At 44.7% G+C, this 14,619-nt stretch overlaps 1 protein-coding gene across 3 annotated transcripts in view; it reads right to left on the reverse strand.

Annotated features, from left to right (window-relative positions):
- Nucleotides 1-10,044: 10,044 nt before the first annotated feature.
- The window catches only part of LOC139423839 (endonuclease V-like), a 50,013-nt gene continuing 45,438 nt past the window's right edge, over nucleotides 10,045-14,619 (reverse strand). For 2 of the 3 annotated variants that reach the window (XM_071175478.1, XM_071175477.1), the window contains exon 9: nucleotides 10,045-10,352. Coding sequence is in view for 1 of the 3 variants with exons in the window: in XM_071175479.1 (XP_071031580.1) it covers nucleotides 10,329-10,352 (24 nt within the window). In the remaining 2 variants the exon portion in view is untranslated. The remainder of the gene's footprint in view (nucleotides 10,353-14,619) is intronic. The other variant, XM_071175479.1, reaches the window with a different exon arrangement.

The following is a 14,619-nucleotide window of genomic DNA, read 5'->3' on the forward strand; positions in this document are numbered from 1 at the left end:
CAAAGACAGATAATAAAACAACACACATACAGTCTTGAAGACATCACAGACAATATGCTTAGGGACTGATGCAGGGAGGAATCGGAAGGAATGAAACAGAGAGAAAGATGATGAAAAGAGAGAGAGAGAGACCTGAGGAAGCCCTGAGAGAGAGACCTGAGGAATCTCTGAGAGAGAAGAAGACCTGAGGAAGCCCTGAGAGAGAGAGAGAGAGAGAGAGACCTGAGAAATAACTGAGGGAGAAAGGTACTGGAGCATTTGTTCTTGCACATCTGGCGACTCCGGTTGAAAACATCAGGTTTGACCTTATGAGTTGGAACCATGGAACCATGGCGTAGTGGAGCAACCATCCCCTCCTCTCACACTAATTACTTCAGTGTTGTCCCTGTGAAAGGAAACCTAAGCCCTCTGCACACTGAAAGAAATCACTTCACATTCTGGCACTGGAGTTAAAACACATTTTGCCCTCGTTGCACGTGTGTAGGAGGGAGGGATGCAGGTGTGTGTGTATGTGTGTGTGTATATGAGGGAGAGAAATAGAGAGAGAGAGAGAGAGAGAGAGAGAGAGAGAGATGATTTCTATTCCATTAGACCTGGGCCCCATCCTAACTCTTTCTTAATAGACCTATCAGAGGTCACAAACAACATGGTAGAAACACATATCTGTAAACAAACAGGTGGAGGGGTGATTCAGTGAGCGAAAGAGTGAAGATGAGAGAGGATGAATACAAGAGTTGTTGGTGGGGTTGGTGGGGAGTGTTTGTGCATGTGGGTGCACTTGTGGCTTCCTCTTTCATACTTAAAATCAAATCAAACACACATATTTAGGCGTTGTTATTGCGGCCGTAGCGAAGTGCTGGTGTTCCTAGCTCCAACAGTGCAGTAGTATCTAACAATTCACAACCATACACACAAATCTCAAAATAAAAGAATGGAATTAAGAAATATATTAGGATGAGCAATGTCGGACAGGCATTGACTAGAATACAGTAGAATACAGTATATACATGAGTATATGAAATGAGTAAAACAGTTTGTAAACATGATTACAGTGACCAGTGACTACATTTGCAAGGTACGGGGATGAGCCAGCTAGTGACTAGTTCAGGGCAGAGTACTGGGTGGAGTCTGGCTAGTGATGGCAATTTAACAGTCTAATGGCCTTGAGATAGAGGCTGTTTTTCAGCCTCTCGGACCCAGCTTTGATGCACCGGTTTTCCCTTTGTGATCCCCTTTGTAAACCAGGTCAGATACAATACAAAGTAATCCAACACGGTAAACAAACAGATATACAGTACAAGGTGGAGGGGTGACTCAGTGACAGAGTGGGAGACGAGCGGAATAAAAGAGCTTACAGAATTGACCAATCATTGAACGATAGTACAACAAAAAAAACGTCATCGAGTCATAGCAGTCAAGAGCCATCATCTACATCCCAAATGTTTGAAAAGTCAGTGCAGTACTTAAGTCAGTGCAGTACTTTAAAAAAGTACGAGTCCTTGCTTTGCACTCAAAAGTTTTTCTTCAGGTCAAATGCCTTGGCGTCGGTTCGACTCGTACAATAGCCCAGCTACCGTTTCAGACTTCTCTAACTCTTAATTAGTGCATGCCTGGCTGGAACATTGTGGGTCGTGAAAACCTTTCTGTATACAGCAGTAATTGCCTGGCATTGAGGAAGAAAAGGTCGTCTAGGTTTGAGTGGCCAACCTGTTTTGATTCTCTTCCCTGGTACACATGGAGATATGAATGTGGAAAGTTATCATTCTTCGACTGGATTAGAGAGAGACAAAGTGAGAGAGAGAAAGAGTGACAGAGCGAGAGAGAGAAAGAGAGAGAGAGAGAGAGAGAGAGAGAAAATGTGTGTTTGGTCTTCTTACGATGGCATGCTTTGTCCCTCATCTCCTAGCAACTGAATGACTGATGTTTCAAAGCCCAACTTCATTCTACCCAGTTTGACGGATCACATTAAATTGGAAAGTTCATTTTAGACATTTAGTGTAATAAGTCAGACAGTTTTATCCAGAGCGACTTACAACACGTACATCAAGTGCAATCAAGCAAGGAAGCTGAAACAACACGGCAATAATTGATTGTGAGATTTCAAACCCAGAAACAACCGCATTATACAAGCATCATAAGGTGTCAAACCCAAGTTCTCCTGACTAAGGGCGGGATTCAATCCATAGTGCTGAAGTTCAGCACTCTAAAATGGCGCCGGAATAAATGGCAGCAGTTTTACGTGCGCCTAACCAATTGTGCTATTATGTGTTTTTTCTTGCGTTATTTGTACCTTATGTTGTACATAATGTTTCTGCCACGGTATCTTACGGCAAGAAAGAGCTTCTGGATATCAGGACAGAGATCACTCACCTCGGTTTAGACAAATAGTTTTTCTTCAACGAGTAGGATGCACAGGATGCACTTCAGACACCCGACAAGGCCAAAATCCCAGACATTGGCAAGAAAAAGAGATGCAGGTACAGAGGACACAGAGCGGGGTGCCTCGTAAGGATCCGCCGACGGCGAGTGGGAAATCTGCCTTTACAGTCAGTATTACTTGCCGAAGTACAACCATTGGACAATAAATTAGACAAGGTACGATCACAAATATCCTACCAACGGGACATCAAATACTGTAACATCTTATGTTTCACCGAATCGTGGCTGAATTACGACATGGATATTCAGCTAACGGGATATACGCTGCACGAGGGGGGCGGTCTGTGCATATTTGTAAACAACAGATGGTGCACGAAATCTAAGGAAGTCTCTAGATAAGCTGTAGACCACACTATTTGTCAAGAGAGTTCTCAGCTATACTTTTCGTGGCTGTTTATTTACCGCCGCAGACAGATGCCGGCACTAAGACGGCACTCAGTCAGCTGTATAAGGAAATAAGCAAACAGGAAACCTCTCACCCAGAGGCGGCGCTCGTAGCGGCCAGGGACTTTAATGCAGGGAAACTTAAATAATTTTAACCTAATTTATATCAACATGTTAAATGCACAACCAGAGGGAAAACATTCTAGCTCACCTGTACTCCACACACAGAGAGGCATACAAAGCTTTCCCTTGCCCTCCATTTGGCAAATCTGACCACAATTCTATCCTCCTTATTCCTGCTTACAAGCAGAAATTAAAGCAGGAAGCACCAGTGACTTGGTCTATAAAAAAGTGGTCATATGAAGCAGATGCTAAACTACAGGACTGTTTTGCTAGCACAGACTGGAATATGCTCCGGGATTCCTCCAATGGCATTGAGGAGTACACCACGTCAGTCACTGGCTTTATCAATAAGTGCATCGAGGACGTCGTCCCCACAGGGACTGTAGGCACATACCCCAACCAGAAGCCATGGATTACAGGCAACATTCGTACTGAGCTAAAGGATAGAGCCGCCGCTTTCAAGGTGTGGGACTCTAACCTGGAAGCTTATAAGTAATCCTGCTATGCCCTCCGATGAACCATCAAACAGACAAAGCGCCAATACAGGACTAAGATTGAATCGTAGTACACCGGCTCCGATGCTTGTCTTATGTGGCAGGGCGTGCAAACTATTACAGACTACAAAGGGAAGCACAGCCGCGAGCTGCCCAGTGACACGAGCCTACCAGATGAGCTAAATCACTTCTATGCTTGCTTCGAGGCAAGCAACACTGAGGCATGCATGAGCGCATCAGCTGTTCTGGATCACTGTGTGATCAGCTCTCCGTAGCCAACATGAGCAAGACCTTTAAACAGGTCAACATTCACAAGGCCGCAGGACCAGATGGATTACCAGGACGTGTGCTCCGGGCATGTGCTGACCAGCTGGCAGGTGTCTTCACTGACATTTTCAACATGTCCCTGATTGAGTCTGTAATACCAACATGTTTCAAGCAGACCACCATAGTCCCTGTGCCCAAGAACATTAAGGTAACCTGCCTAAATGACTACCGACCCGTAGCACTCACGTCCGTAGCCATAACGTGCTTTGCAAGGCTGGTAATGGCTCACATTAACACAATTATACCAGAAACCCTAGACCCATTCCAATTTGCATACTGCCCAAACAGATCCACAGATGATACAATCTCTATTGCACTCCACACTGCCCTTTCCCACCTGGACAAAAGGAACACCTACGTGAGAATGCTATTCATTGACTACAGCTCAGCGTTCAACACCATAGTGCCCTCAAAGCTCATCACTAAGCTAAGGATCCTGGGACTAAACAAATCCCTCTGTAACTGGGTCCTGAACTTCCTGACGGGCCGCCTTCAGCTGGTGAGGGTAGGTAGCAACACATCCGCAACATTGACCTTCAACACTTGAGCCCCTCAGGGGTGCGTTCTCAGTCACCTCCTGTACTCCCTGTTCACCCACGACTGCGTGGCCAGGCACGACTACAACACCATCATTAAGTTTGCAGACGACAACAGTGGTAGTCCTGATCACCGACAATGACAACCTATAGGGAGGAGGTCAGAGACCTGGCCGGGTGGTGCCAGAATAACAACCTATCCCTCAATGTGATCAAGACAAAGGAGATGATTGTGGACTACAGGAAAATGAGGACCGAGCACGCCCCCATTCTCATCGACTTGGCTATAGTGGAGCAGGTTGAGAGCTTGTGGTGTCCACATCACCAACAAACTAGAATGGTCCAAACACACCAAGACAGTCGTGAAGAGCGCACGACAAAGCCTATTCCCCCTCAGGAAACTAAAAAGATTTGGCACAGGTCCTCAGATCCTCAAAAGGTTCTATAGCTGCAACATCGAGAGTATCCTGACTCGTTGTATCACTGCCTGGTACGGCAACTGCTCGGCCTCCGACTGCAAGGCACTACAGAGGGTAGTGCGTACGGACCAGTACATAACTGGAGCTAAGCTGCCTGCCATCCAGGACTTCTACACCAGGCGGTGTCAGAGGAAGGCCCTAAACAAGACCCCAGTCACCACAGTCATGGACTGTTCTCTCTGCTATCGCATGGCAAGCAGTACCGGAGCGCCAAGTCTAGGACCAAAAGGCTTCTCAACAGTTTTTACCCCCAAGCCATAAGACTCCTGAACAGGTAATCAAATGTCTACCTGGACTATTTGCATTGTGTCCTGCCCCCCAACCCCTTTTTTACTCTGCTGCTACTCTCTGTTTATCATCTATGCATAGTCACTGTAACTATACATTCATGTACATATTACCTCAATTAGCCCGACTAACCGGTGCCCCCGCACATTGGCTACCCGGACTATCTGCATTGTGTCCCACCTCCCCCCACCTGCCAACCTCTCTTTTACTCTGCCGATACTCTCTGTTTATCATATATGCATAGTCACTTTAACTACACCTACATGTACATATGTACATACATGTACTAACAGGTGCCTGTATGTAGCCTCTCTACTGTTATTTCCACTGTCTTTTTACTGTTGTTTTTATTTCTTTACTTATCTATTATTCACCTAATACTTATTTTTTACTTAAAAATTGCGCTCTTGGTTAGGGCCTGTAAGTAAGCATTTCACTGAATACATGTTGTATTTGGCGCGTGTGACAAATAAACTTTAAATTGATTTGAAATGTAAAGGTCATTTTCCTATTGAGCCAACAGCTTTACCGTGAATGCAGTCTCTGCTAACGCAGGAACATTGGCAATACATTTGTATCGCGCTGTACCGCAGCTCTTCAGCGCTAGGGATTTAATCTAGCCCGAGGCGACCAAGCAACCCCCTCAAAGAGAGACAAATGAGAGGGCACTCTGTCCCAGCCGACCACCTACAGATAAGAGGCTGCACTAACAGAGGGGCTCTGACAAGGACCCCCATGTTAGCAAATTACAGATGGGATTCACATTGCACTGTCAGCTCCTGACAAACGCTTTCACGCAGGCCGTCTCCAAAGACACATCAAAGAGCTAGTTAACTTCAATCGAGCAGAATCATGTGAGGAGCATGGAGTCTGTCCTCTCTCACCCTCTCTCTCTCTCTCTGTCGTTGTCCCCCTCTCTTTCTGTCCGTTTTTGTGTCTACCTCTGTCTGTCTGTGTTCCTCTCTTTCTCTATCCAGGTAAGTGCTGTGTGCTGAGTAGGAGTGAGACTGTCTGGTACTGTCCCTTCATTAAGACTTGATAGACTACAGTTAATTTTTTTAAAAATCTGCTCTGAGAATGCCTGATTGCACCTCCCTTGGAGGCTGGGACCACATGAAACACTGTTTGAAGATTAAATCAAGCTAGGAAATCCTCAAATCAACTGCAAAAACCACAGGATGAAAAATGTGGATGAAATATGTATGTTTATTTCTCTTCTGGTGCTTTCAAGTGGATCTTCTGAGAGCTGTTGAGTTTATGATGAGAGAACAAGAGAAGAGGAGAGCGCCCGCCCACCCGCCCGCCCGCCCGCCTGCCTGCCTGCCTGTCATTTTGTGTAGCTCTTCCGTGTCTATCTCTCTCTGCATTTCTCCCTGCCTGACCGTCCACCATTCTTTCTTGGTGATGGTAGTTTCCACCTGCTTCCCCAAAGTCTGGAGGGTCTCCTGGAGCTCGATCTGACTGGCCATCCACTATTCTTCCTTGGCCCGGAGGCTCTCCTGGAGAGCATTTATCTGGTTCTGACTGGACATATCTCCCTCTTCTGCTTGCCTCAGTCTCATCTCCAGATCTACTTTCTATTGCCAGAGATTATAGATTTCAAGGTATCTAGTTTTGAACATGGTGACCCCCCTTCTCTTGAGCTCTTCCATTTATTTCATCCACGTCCCCTCCCAGGCCTTACAGTGGTTCAGATTCTTTCGGAGGGTGGATATGTCCTTGCCCATCTCTTTTAACATAGCCATGGACCACACCCAGAGCCATGGACCACACCCTGAGCCATGGACCACACCCAGAGCCATGGACCACACCCAGAGCCATGGACCACACCCAGAGCCATGGATCACACCCAGAGCCATGGACCACACCCAGAGCCATGGACCACACCCAGAGCCATGGACCACACCCAGAGCCATGGACCACACCCAGGGCCATAGACCACACCCAGAGCCATGGACCACACCCAGAGCCATGGACCACACTCAGAGCCATGGACCACATGGCAGAACACTGACATTCCTGTCTTGCAGGAAATCACGCACAGAACGAGCAGTATGGCTGAGGGCATTGTCATGCTGGCTGGTCATGTCAGAATGAGCCTGCAGGAAAGGTACCACATGAGGGAGGAGGATGTCTTCCCTGTAACGCACAGCGTTGAGATTGCCTGCAATGACAACAAGCTCAGTCCGATGATACTGTGACACACAGCCCCAGACCATGACGGACCCTCCACCTCCAAATCGATCCCGCTCCAGAATACAGGCCTCGGTCTAACGCTCATTCCTTCGACGATAAACGCGAATCCGACCATCACCCCTGGTGAGACAAAACCGTGACTCGTCAGTGATGAGCACTTTTTGCCAGTCCTGTCTGGTCCAGCGACGGTGGGTTTGTGCCCATAGGCGACGTTGTTGCCGGTGGTGTCTGGTGAGGACCTGCCTTACAACAGGCTTACAAGCCCTCAGTCCAGCCTCTCTCAGCCTATTGTGGACAGTCTGAGCACTGATGGAGGAATTGTGCGTTCCTGGTGTAACTCAGGCAGTTGTTGTTGCCATCCTGTACCTGTCCCGCTGGTGTGATGTTCAGATGCACCGATCCTGTGCAGGTGTTGTTACATGTGGTCTGCCACTGCGAGGACGATCAGCTGTCCGTCCTGTCTCCCTGTAGCGCTGTCTTACACGTCTCACAGTACCGACATTGCAATTTATTGCCCTGGCCATATCTGCAGTCCTCATGCCTTAGGCACGTTCACGCAGATAATCAGGGACCCTGGGCATCTTTCTTTTGGTGTTTTTCAGAGACCGTAGAAAGGCCTCTTTAGTGTCCTAAGTTTTCATAACTGTGACCTTAATTACCTACCTTCTGTAAGCTGTTAGTGTGTTAACGACCGTTCCACAGGTGCATGTTCATTAATTGTTTACGGGTCATTGAGCAAGTATGTGAAACAGTGTTTAAACCCTTTACAATGAAGATCTGTGAAGTTATTTGGATTTTTACAAATGATCCTTGAAAGACAGGGTCCTGAAAAGGGATGTTTCTTTTTTTGCTGAGTTTATTATCCCTTGAAGAGTCCACCACTTTTTACGTTTAATTGTATTGCCAACGTTTACAGCAAGTGCTAGTTACCTGTAGGAATGTCTGATCTGTTGCTCTTTCCATCTGATTCTACAGATAGTCCTGGACAACAAGGCTCACAGTGGTAAAGTGAGGATCAGTCTGGAAAACCAGGCTTTTATAAAGGAGTGTAAAGACCCCAGTGTGTCCGGCCACGGTGAGATAGACGTTTTGTTTTTATTAGACATTTATTTCACCACGGTAATATTATTTAGGCACCAAACGGACTGAAATGTAGGGACTACCTGAACTACTTCCGTTGCTAAATATTTTTAGACGGTGTGCCCTAATTATTACGACCCAGGAGAATCTCGAGGTAGTAAACCATTTTTTTTTAGAGACCTGATAAGAGAGTTGGCTAAAAAATAAAAAATAATATATATATATTATTTATATGTGTGTGTGTGTATATATATATATATATATATATATATATATATATATATATATATATATATATATATATATTACAATTTTTCAGTTTTTGATTTGTTAAAAAAGTTTGAAATATCCAATAAATGTCGTTCCACTTCATGATTGTGTCCCACTTGTTGTTGATTCTTCACAAAAAAATACAGTTTTATATCTTTATGTTTGAAGCCTGAAATGTGGCAAAAGGTCGCAAAGTTCAAGGGGGCCGAATACTTTCGCAAGGCACTGTATGTATATTGTGTAGTATGTATTGTTATCTATATTGTGTATGATCATGTATTGGTATGTATGTTGTGTATTATTATGTATATCACACATTGTTATGTATATTGTGTATTGTCATGTATATTGTGTATTATGTATTGTTATGTATATTGTGTATTATGATGTATTGTTATGTATATTATGCATTTTATTTGTTGCGTTTTGTTTACGGTTTGGACCCCAAAAAGAGTAGCAGCGGCTAATTGGGGATCCTAATAAAATACTAAATACCAAAACAAACAAAAAACGTAATGCACGCTTATATCTTGTTCTAAATGTAAGGGTGAATGTATAATGGCTACACGTGGAGGCTGTCTTGGAACAAATCATTCTAATGTCAGTTTACGGCCTCATCTTTATATGTTTAGGCCTAATGCATCTATGGGAATCTGAAACAGACAAGCATAATATGCCAACTCAACGCCTTCTAAAACGCACACTCAGCACCAACAAAAATAGACACCCGGATGTACACATGCCCCCCTCTACAAACTACAAAAATAAACACTTACCACACCCACACACACAGTCTGTTCCCCTCCTCCTCAACCTGGCCCGTGGCCTAATCCTGGGGCTGCAGCCCTCTGACGTGTGTGTGTGTGTATATCAATGGGTCTCGATGTGTACAGTTCAATCCTGAGTTCCTTTGAGGCCGGATGGTTCTGAAACCCCATGCTGATCAATACTGCCCCCAGTGGTAGGCTCTAATCCTGTCCCTGAACCCTGCAGCGTCAACCCCCCCTCTGCCCTTCCGCTCCCTGCCAGGCACCGCACCGCCATCACACACACACACACACACACACACACACACACACACACACACACACACACACACACACACACACACACACACACACACACACACACACACACACACAGGAAGAAATGCAGGCACATACACACACACACACCCGCACAGAGATGTGATGTAAGAAGTGTGTGAGTCACTCCTAAGTCTATAATGACTTACAACAACCCCTCTCACCTCAACCACACAGAGCCACAGATACTGTAAATCAATTGGGAAAAGTCAGTGTTTGCATCACTCCTCTCACTGTACAACTACGGTACAACTCAGCTTGCTAACATGGGGAAAAGTCAGCTGAATTCTGTACATCTTTGGCTCTGACCCCCAAAATGTTAATAAAAAGTAGTATGAATACATTCAGGGCTCAGTTGGGATTTATTTACAGGATAAAAAGCATCTCTGTATAAAAAGAGCCCAAAACATGAGTACAGTATATAAATATATTCTTCTATTCTTAAAAATACCCATAGACTATACTGTAGATATAAAGAGAATGCATAAAAACACTGTAAATCTCATGTAAATCTCTCTCATGCACCCACTCACTCTCTCACACACAAAAACACATTCACACACTAACAGGCACGTTGAAGGCTCTTCGGCTATCTTCTTGTTAGGCATCACTGTTGTGTTTTGCATTTCATGATGTGTCCACTTCCCAGCACTGAGGAGAGAGAAAGAGTTGAGATTGGTATGTCAGCTTTGCATAACACGACACATTCTACAACAGACAACATCCCCAAATAGTAAAGTATTTCCAAAGTCTCTTCAGACATTAGCAAAAGTATCAGGAGCTGGCCTGGTATACCAGCTATTATAACCTTCAATAGTATCAGGAGCTGGCCTGGTATACCAGCTATCATAACCTTCAATAGTATCAGGAGCTGGCCTGGTATACCAGCTATTATAACCTTCAATAGTATCAGGAGCTGGCCTGGTATACCAGCTATCATAACCTTCAATAGTATCAGGAGCTGGCCTGGTATACCAGCTATTATAACCTTCAATAGTATCAGGAGCTGGCCTGGTATACCAGCTATCATAACCTTCAATAGTATCAGGAGCTGGCCTGGTATACCAGCTATCATAACCTTCAATATTATCAGGAGCTGGCCTGGTATACCAGCTATTATAACCTTCAATAGTATCAGGAGCTGGCCTGGTATACCAGCTATCATAACCTTCAATAGTATCAGGAGCTGGCCTGGTATACCAGCTATTATAACCTTCAATAGTATCCGCCAGGGCTTACAGTGACCTAATATGCAATTTGCACTGATATTGCCCGAGAAGACATTTCCATTAAACTGGAGAGAGATAGAGAGAGAAGAGAGAGTGAGGGAGGAAGGGAGGGAAAGAGACGAAGAAGGAGAAAGATGGAAAAGGAGAAAGGGGAAATGAATGGGATCAGGGTTGCTGTCCATTACAATCAGACACTGTAAGGGGTCAATGTGCTGACCAGGTGATAACAGACAGAGCATTATAGATAATAGACCTATAATGGGAGACAGAGAGGAGACATCACAGAAAGCTGACCCCAGGTCAGCGGTAGACAGACGGAGAGGAGACCTTGCTGTGTCTCCTGAGGGGAGAAGCAGCACTCAGATCAGTGGAAGAAGTGGTACCTGAGTACTAGAAGGCATATTAGCTATTATAACTCATGCTAAAGGGTACGTAAACTATTAGAATTAGACATGGTCAGTGATGAGAAAGGGATGTGTTTGTTCGGCTGGTGCTGAAGGAGGGTTCAATGGGGATTGACTAATGTATAACACACACACACAGTGTCAAATCAAATCAAATTGTATTGGTCACATACACATGGTTATCAGATGTTTAATGCGAGTGTAGCAAAATGCTTGTGTTTCTACTTCAGACAGTGCAGCAATATCTAACAATTCCCCAATAACTACCTAATACACACAAAATCTAAATAAAGGAATGGAATATATACAGTGGGGCAAAAAAGTATTTAGTCAGCCACCAATTGTGCAAGTTCTCCCACTTAAAAAGATGAGAGAGGCCTGTAATTTTCATCATAGTTACACTTCAACTATGACAGACAAAATTAGAAAAAAAAATCCAGAAAATCACATTGTAGGATTTTTACTGAATTTATTTGCAAATTATGGTGGAAAATAAGTATTCGGTCACCTACAAACAAGCAAGATTTATGGCTCTCACAGACCTGTAACTTCTTCTTTAAGAGGCTCCTCTGTCCTCCACTTGTTACCTGTATTAATGGCACCTGTTTGAACTTGTTATCAGTATAAAAGACACCTGTCCACAACCTCAAACAGTCACACTCCAAACTACACTATGGCCAAGACCAAAGAGCTGTCAAAGGACAACAGAATCAAAATTGTAGACCTGCACCGGGCTGGGAAGACTGAATCTGCAATAGGTAAGCAGCTTGGTTTGAAGTAAATCAACTGTGGGAGGAATTATTAGGAAATGGAAGACATACAAGACCACTGATAATCTCCCTCGATCTGGGGCTCCACGCAAGATCTCACCCGTGGGGTCAAAATGATCACAAGAACGGTGAGCAAAAATCCCAGAACCACACGGGGGGTAGGGGGGGGGGGGATCTAGTGAATGACCTGCAGAGAGCTGGGACCAAAGTAACAAAGCCTACCATCAGTAACACACTACGCCGCCAGGGACTCAAATCCTGCAGTGCCAGACGTACTGGCTTAAGCAGGGGGACACATGTCCAGTCCCGTCTGAAGTTTGCTAGAGAGCATTTGGATGATCCAGAAGAAGATTGGGAGAATGGCATATGGTCAGATGAAACCAAAATATAACTTTTTGGTAAAAATTCAACTCATCGTGTTTGGAGGACAAAGAATTTTGAGTTGCATTCAAACACCACCATACCTACTGTGAAGCATGGGGGTGGAAACATCATGCTTTGGGGCTGTTTTTCTGCAAAGGGACCAGGACGACTGATCCGTGTAAAGGAAAGAATGAATGGGGCCATGTATCGTGAGATTTTGAGTGAAAACCACCTTCCATCAGCAAGGGCATTGAAGATGAAACGTGACTGGATCTTTCAGCATGACAATGATCCCAAACACACCGCCCGGGCAACGAAGGAGTGGCTTCGTAAGAAGCATTTCAAGGTCCTGGAGTGGCCAGTCTCCAGATCTCAACCCCATAGAAAATCTTTGGAGAGAGTTGAAAGTCCGTGTTGCCCAGCAACAGCCCCAAAACATCACTGCTCTAGAGGAGATCTGCATGGAGGAATGGGCCAAAATACCAGAAACAGTGTGTGAAAACCTTGTGAAGACTTACAGAAAACATTTGACCTCTGTCATTGCCAACAAAGGGTATATAACAAAGTATTGAGATAAACTTTTGTTATTGACCAAATACTTATTTTCTACCATAATTTGCAAATATTTTCATAAAAAATACTACAATGTGATTTTCTGGATTTTTTCCCCTAATTTTTCCGTGATGTGTACGTTTAGGAACTTAAAAATGTACACCTTCTCCACTGCTGTCCCGTCACATTATCTCTGTACAATGGACAGCGTGAGAGAACAAGGAGTGAACGACATGGGAGTGGAATCGCTGCTGTTATGTCTGAATGCAGAGCGGATCTGAATCTCTCAGCTGGCCATGACTCACCTCCATTCACTCCATTGTGTGAAAACACATTTCCTTCAGTAACAGGATACAGGAAGTAGTCCTCTCTGTTCTCTGTCACACTACACCTCACATAGAGGATCTCACCACGAGTGGCACCCTATTCCATATATAGTGCACTACTTTTGACCAAAGCCCTATGGGACCTGGTGAAAAGTAGTGCACTATAGGGAATAGCGTGGCATTTTGAATGCAGCCCACACCTCCAGCTCTATCTTCCATTACCTGGAGTTGCATCAGGAGTAGTGTCAAGGTTTAAAGGGTCACTTCCTGTGTGAGGGTGTCGTAGTGTCGCGCTGACTGATTAGTGTCAGGAGGGTAATCAGAGGTGGCAGAGCAAGACTCTCTTTGGTAAAGATAAGTTACTATTCTGATAAAGAGGGGAGAAGTAGCGTTTGTGAAAGCTTCAATGGGATGTGCGTGGGACTGAGTAATCATAACAAAAATAATCCTACATAGGGACATTCTGACAAGAACAACCACACTGCCTCACTTGCTGAGGCAGTTGTGTAAGAGTTCGTCACGCTGATCTGCCCCCTTCTCCTCTGTGAGACTGTTGGGCACTTCCCCCGATCATTCTGATTGTCGTTTGTCACACTCTTCCTCCTTACCAGTGGCACACAGCTTTAGAGATGTGGAAGCGCATTTCGGAGGTTAGCTTCCCCTTTCAAACGTGGTCTTAGCTTGTTAACCCCATCATAAAACTATACTAAAGTTGTCTTTACTGGTACACATATCTATTAGCTAACCACATGACTTGCACCTTGACATCTTCCATTGAAAGTAGAAAACTGCTTTGCCAGCAATTACATTCAAAGGATGATTGAAGAAAATAATATTTTCAAAAGTGAATTGAAAGCGTCAAATGCACCCTTTGATATAGTTTTCAATGTCAGTTTAACGCACGGTTCAATGGCAGACATGACCAGGCAGAGATGGAGTTATTGATTTGGAGCGGAGGTGTCACAGGGCCAAATAACTCACTGGAGAGAGGGAGACAATGAGATGGCCCTGTCGTCACACAGGTACACACACACACACACAATCACACACACATGATGAACACACATACACGTACAGACTCAAACAGCGCACACACACATTTGCCTAAAGTGCCCTCGCGTCTGCCAGATGGGAGTTTACAACTTGCTGCACTCACAACTCGCACTATGTCAACGACAAAATAAGCACACACACATATGGATTGTCAACTCAAAAATGTGTGCATGGGCACATAAATTCACACATGAACTCCCCTCCTTCCTGTCCCCAACCCC

The sequence above is a fragment of the Oncorhynchus clarkii genome, chromosome 13, assembly GCF_045791955.1.
Source record: "Oncorhynchus clarkii lewisi isolate Uvic-CL-2024 chromosome 13, UVic_Ocla_1.0, whole genome shotgun sequence".
Taxonomy (NCBI): Eukaryota; Metazoa; Chordata; class Actinopteri; order Salmoniformes; family Salmonidae; genus Oncorhynchus; species Oncorhynchus clarkii.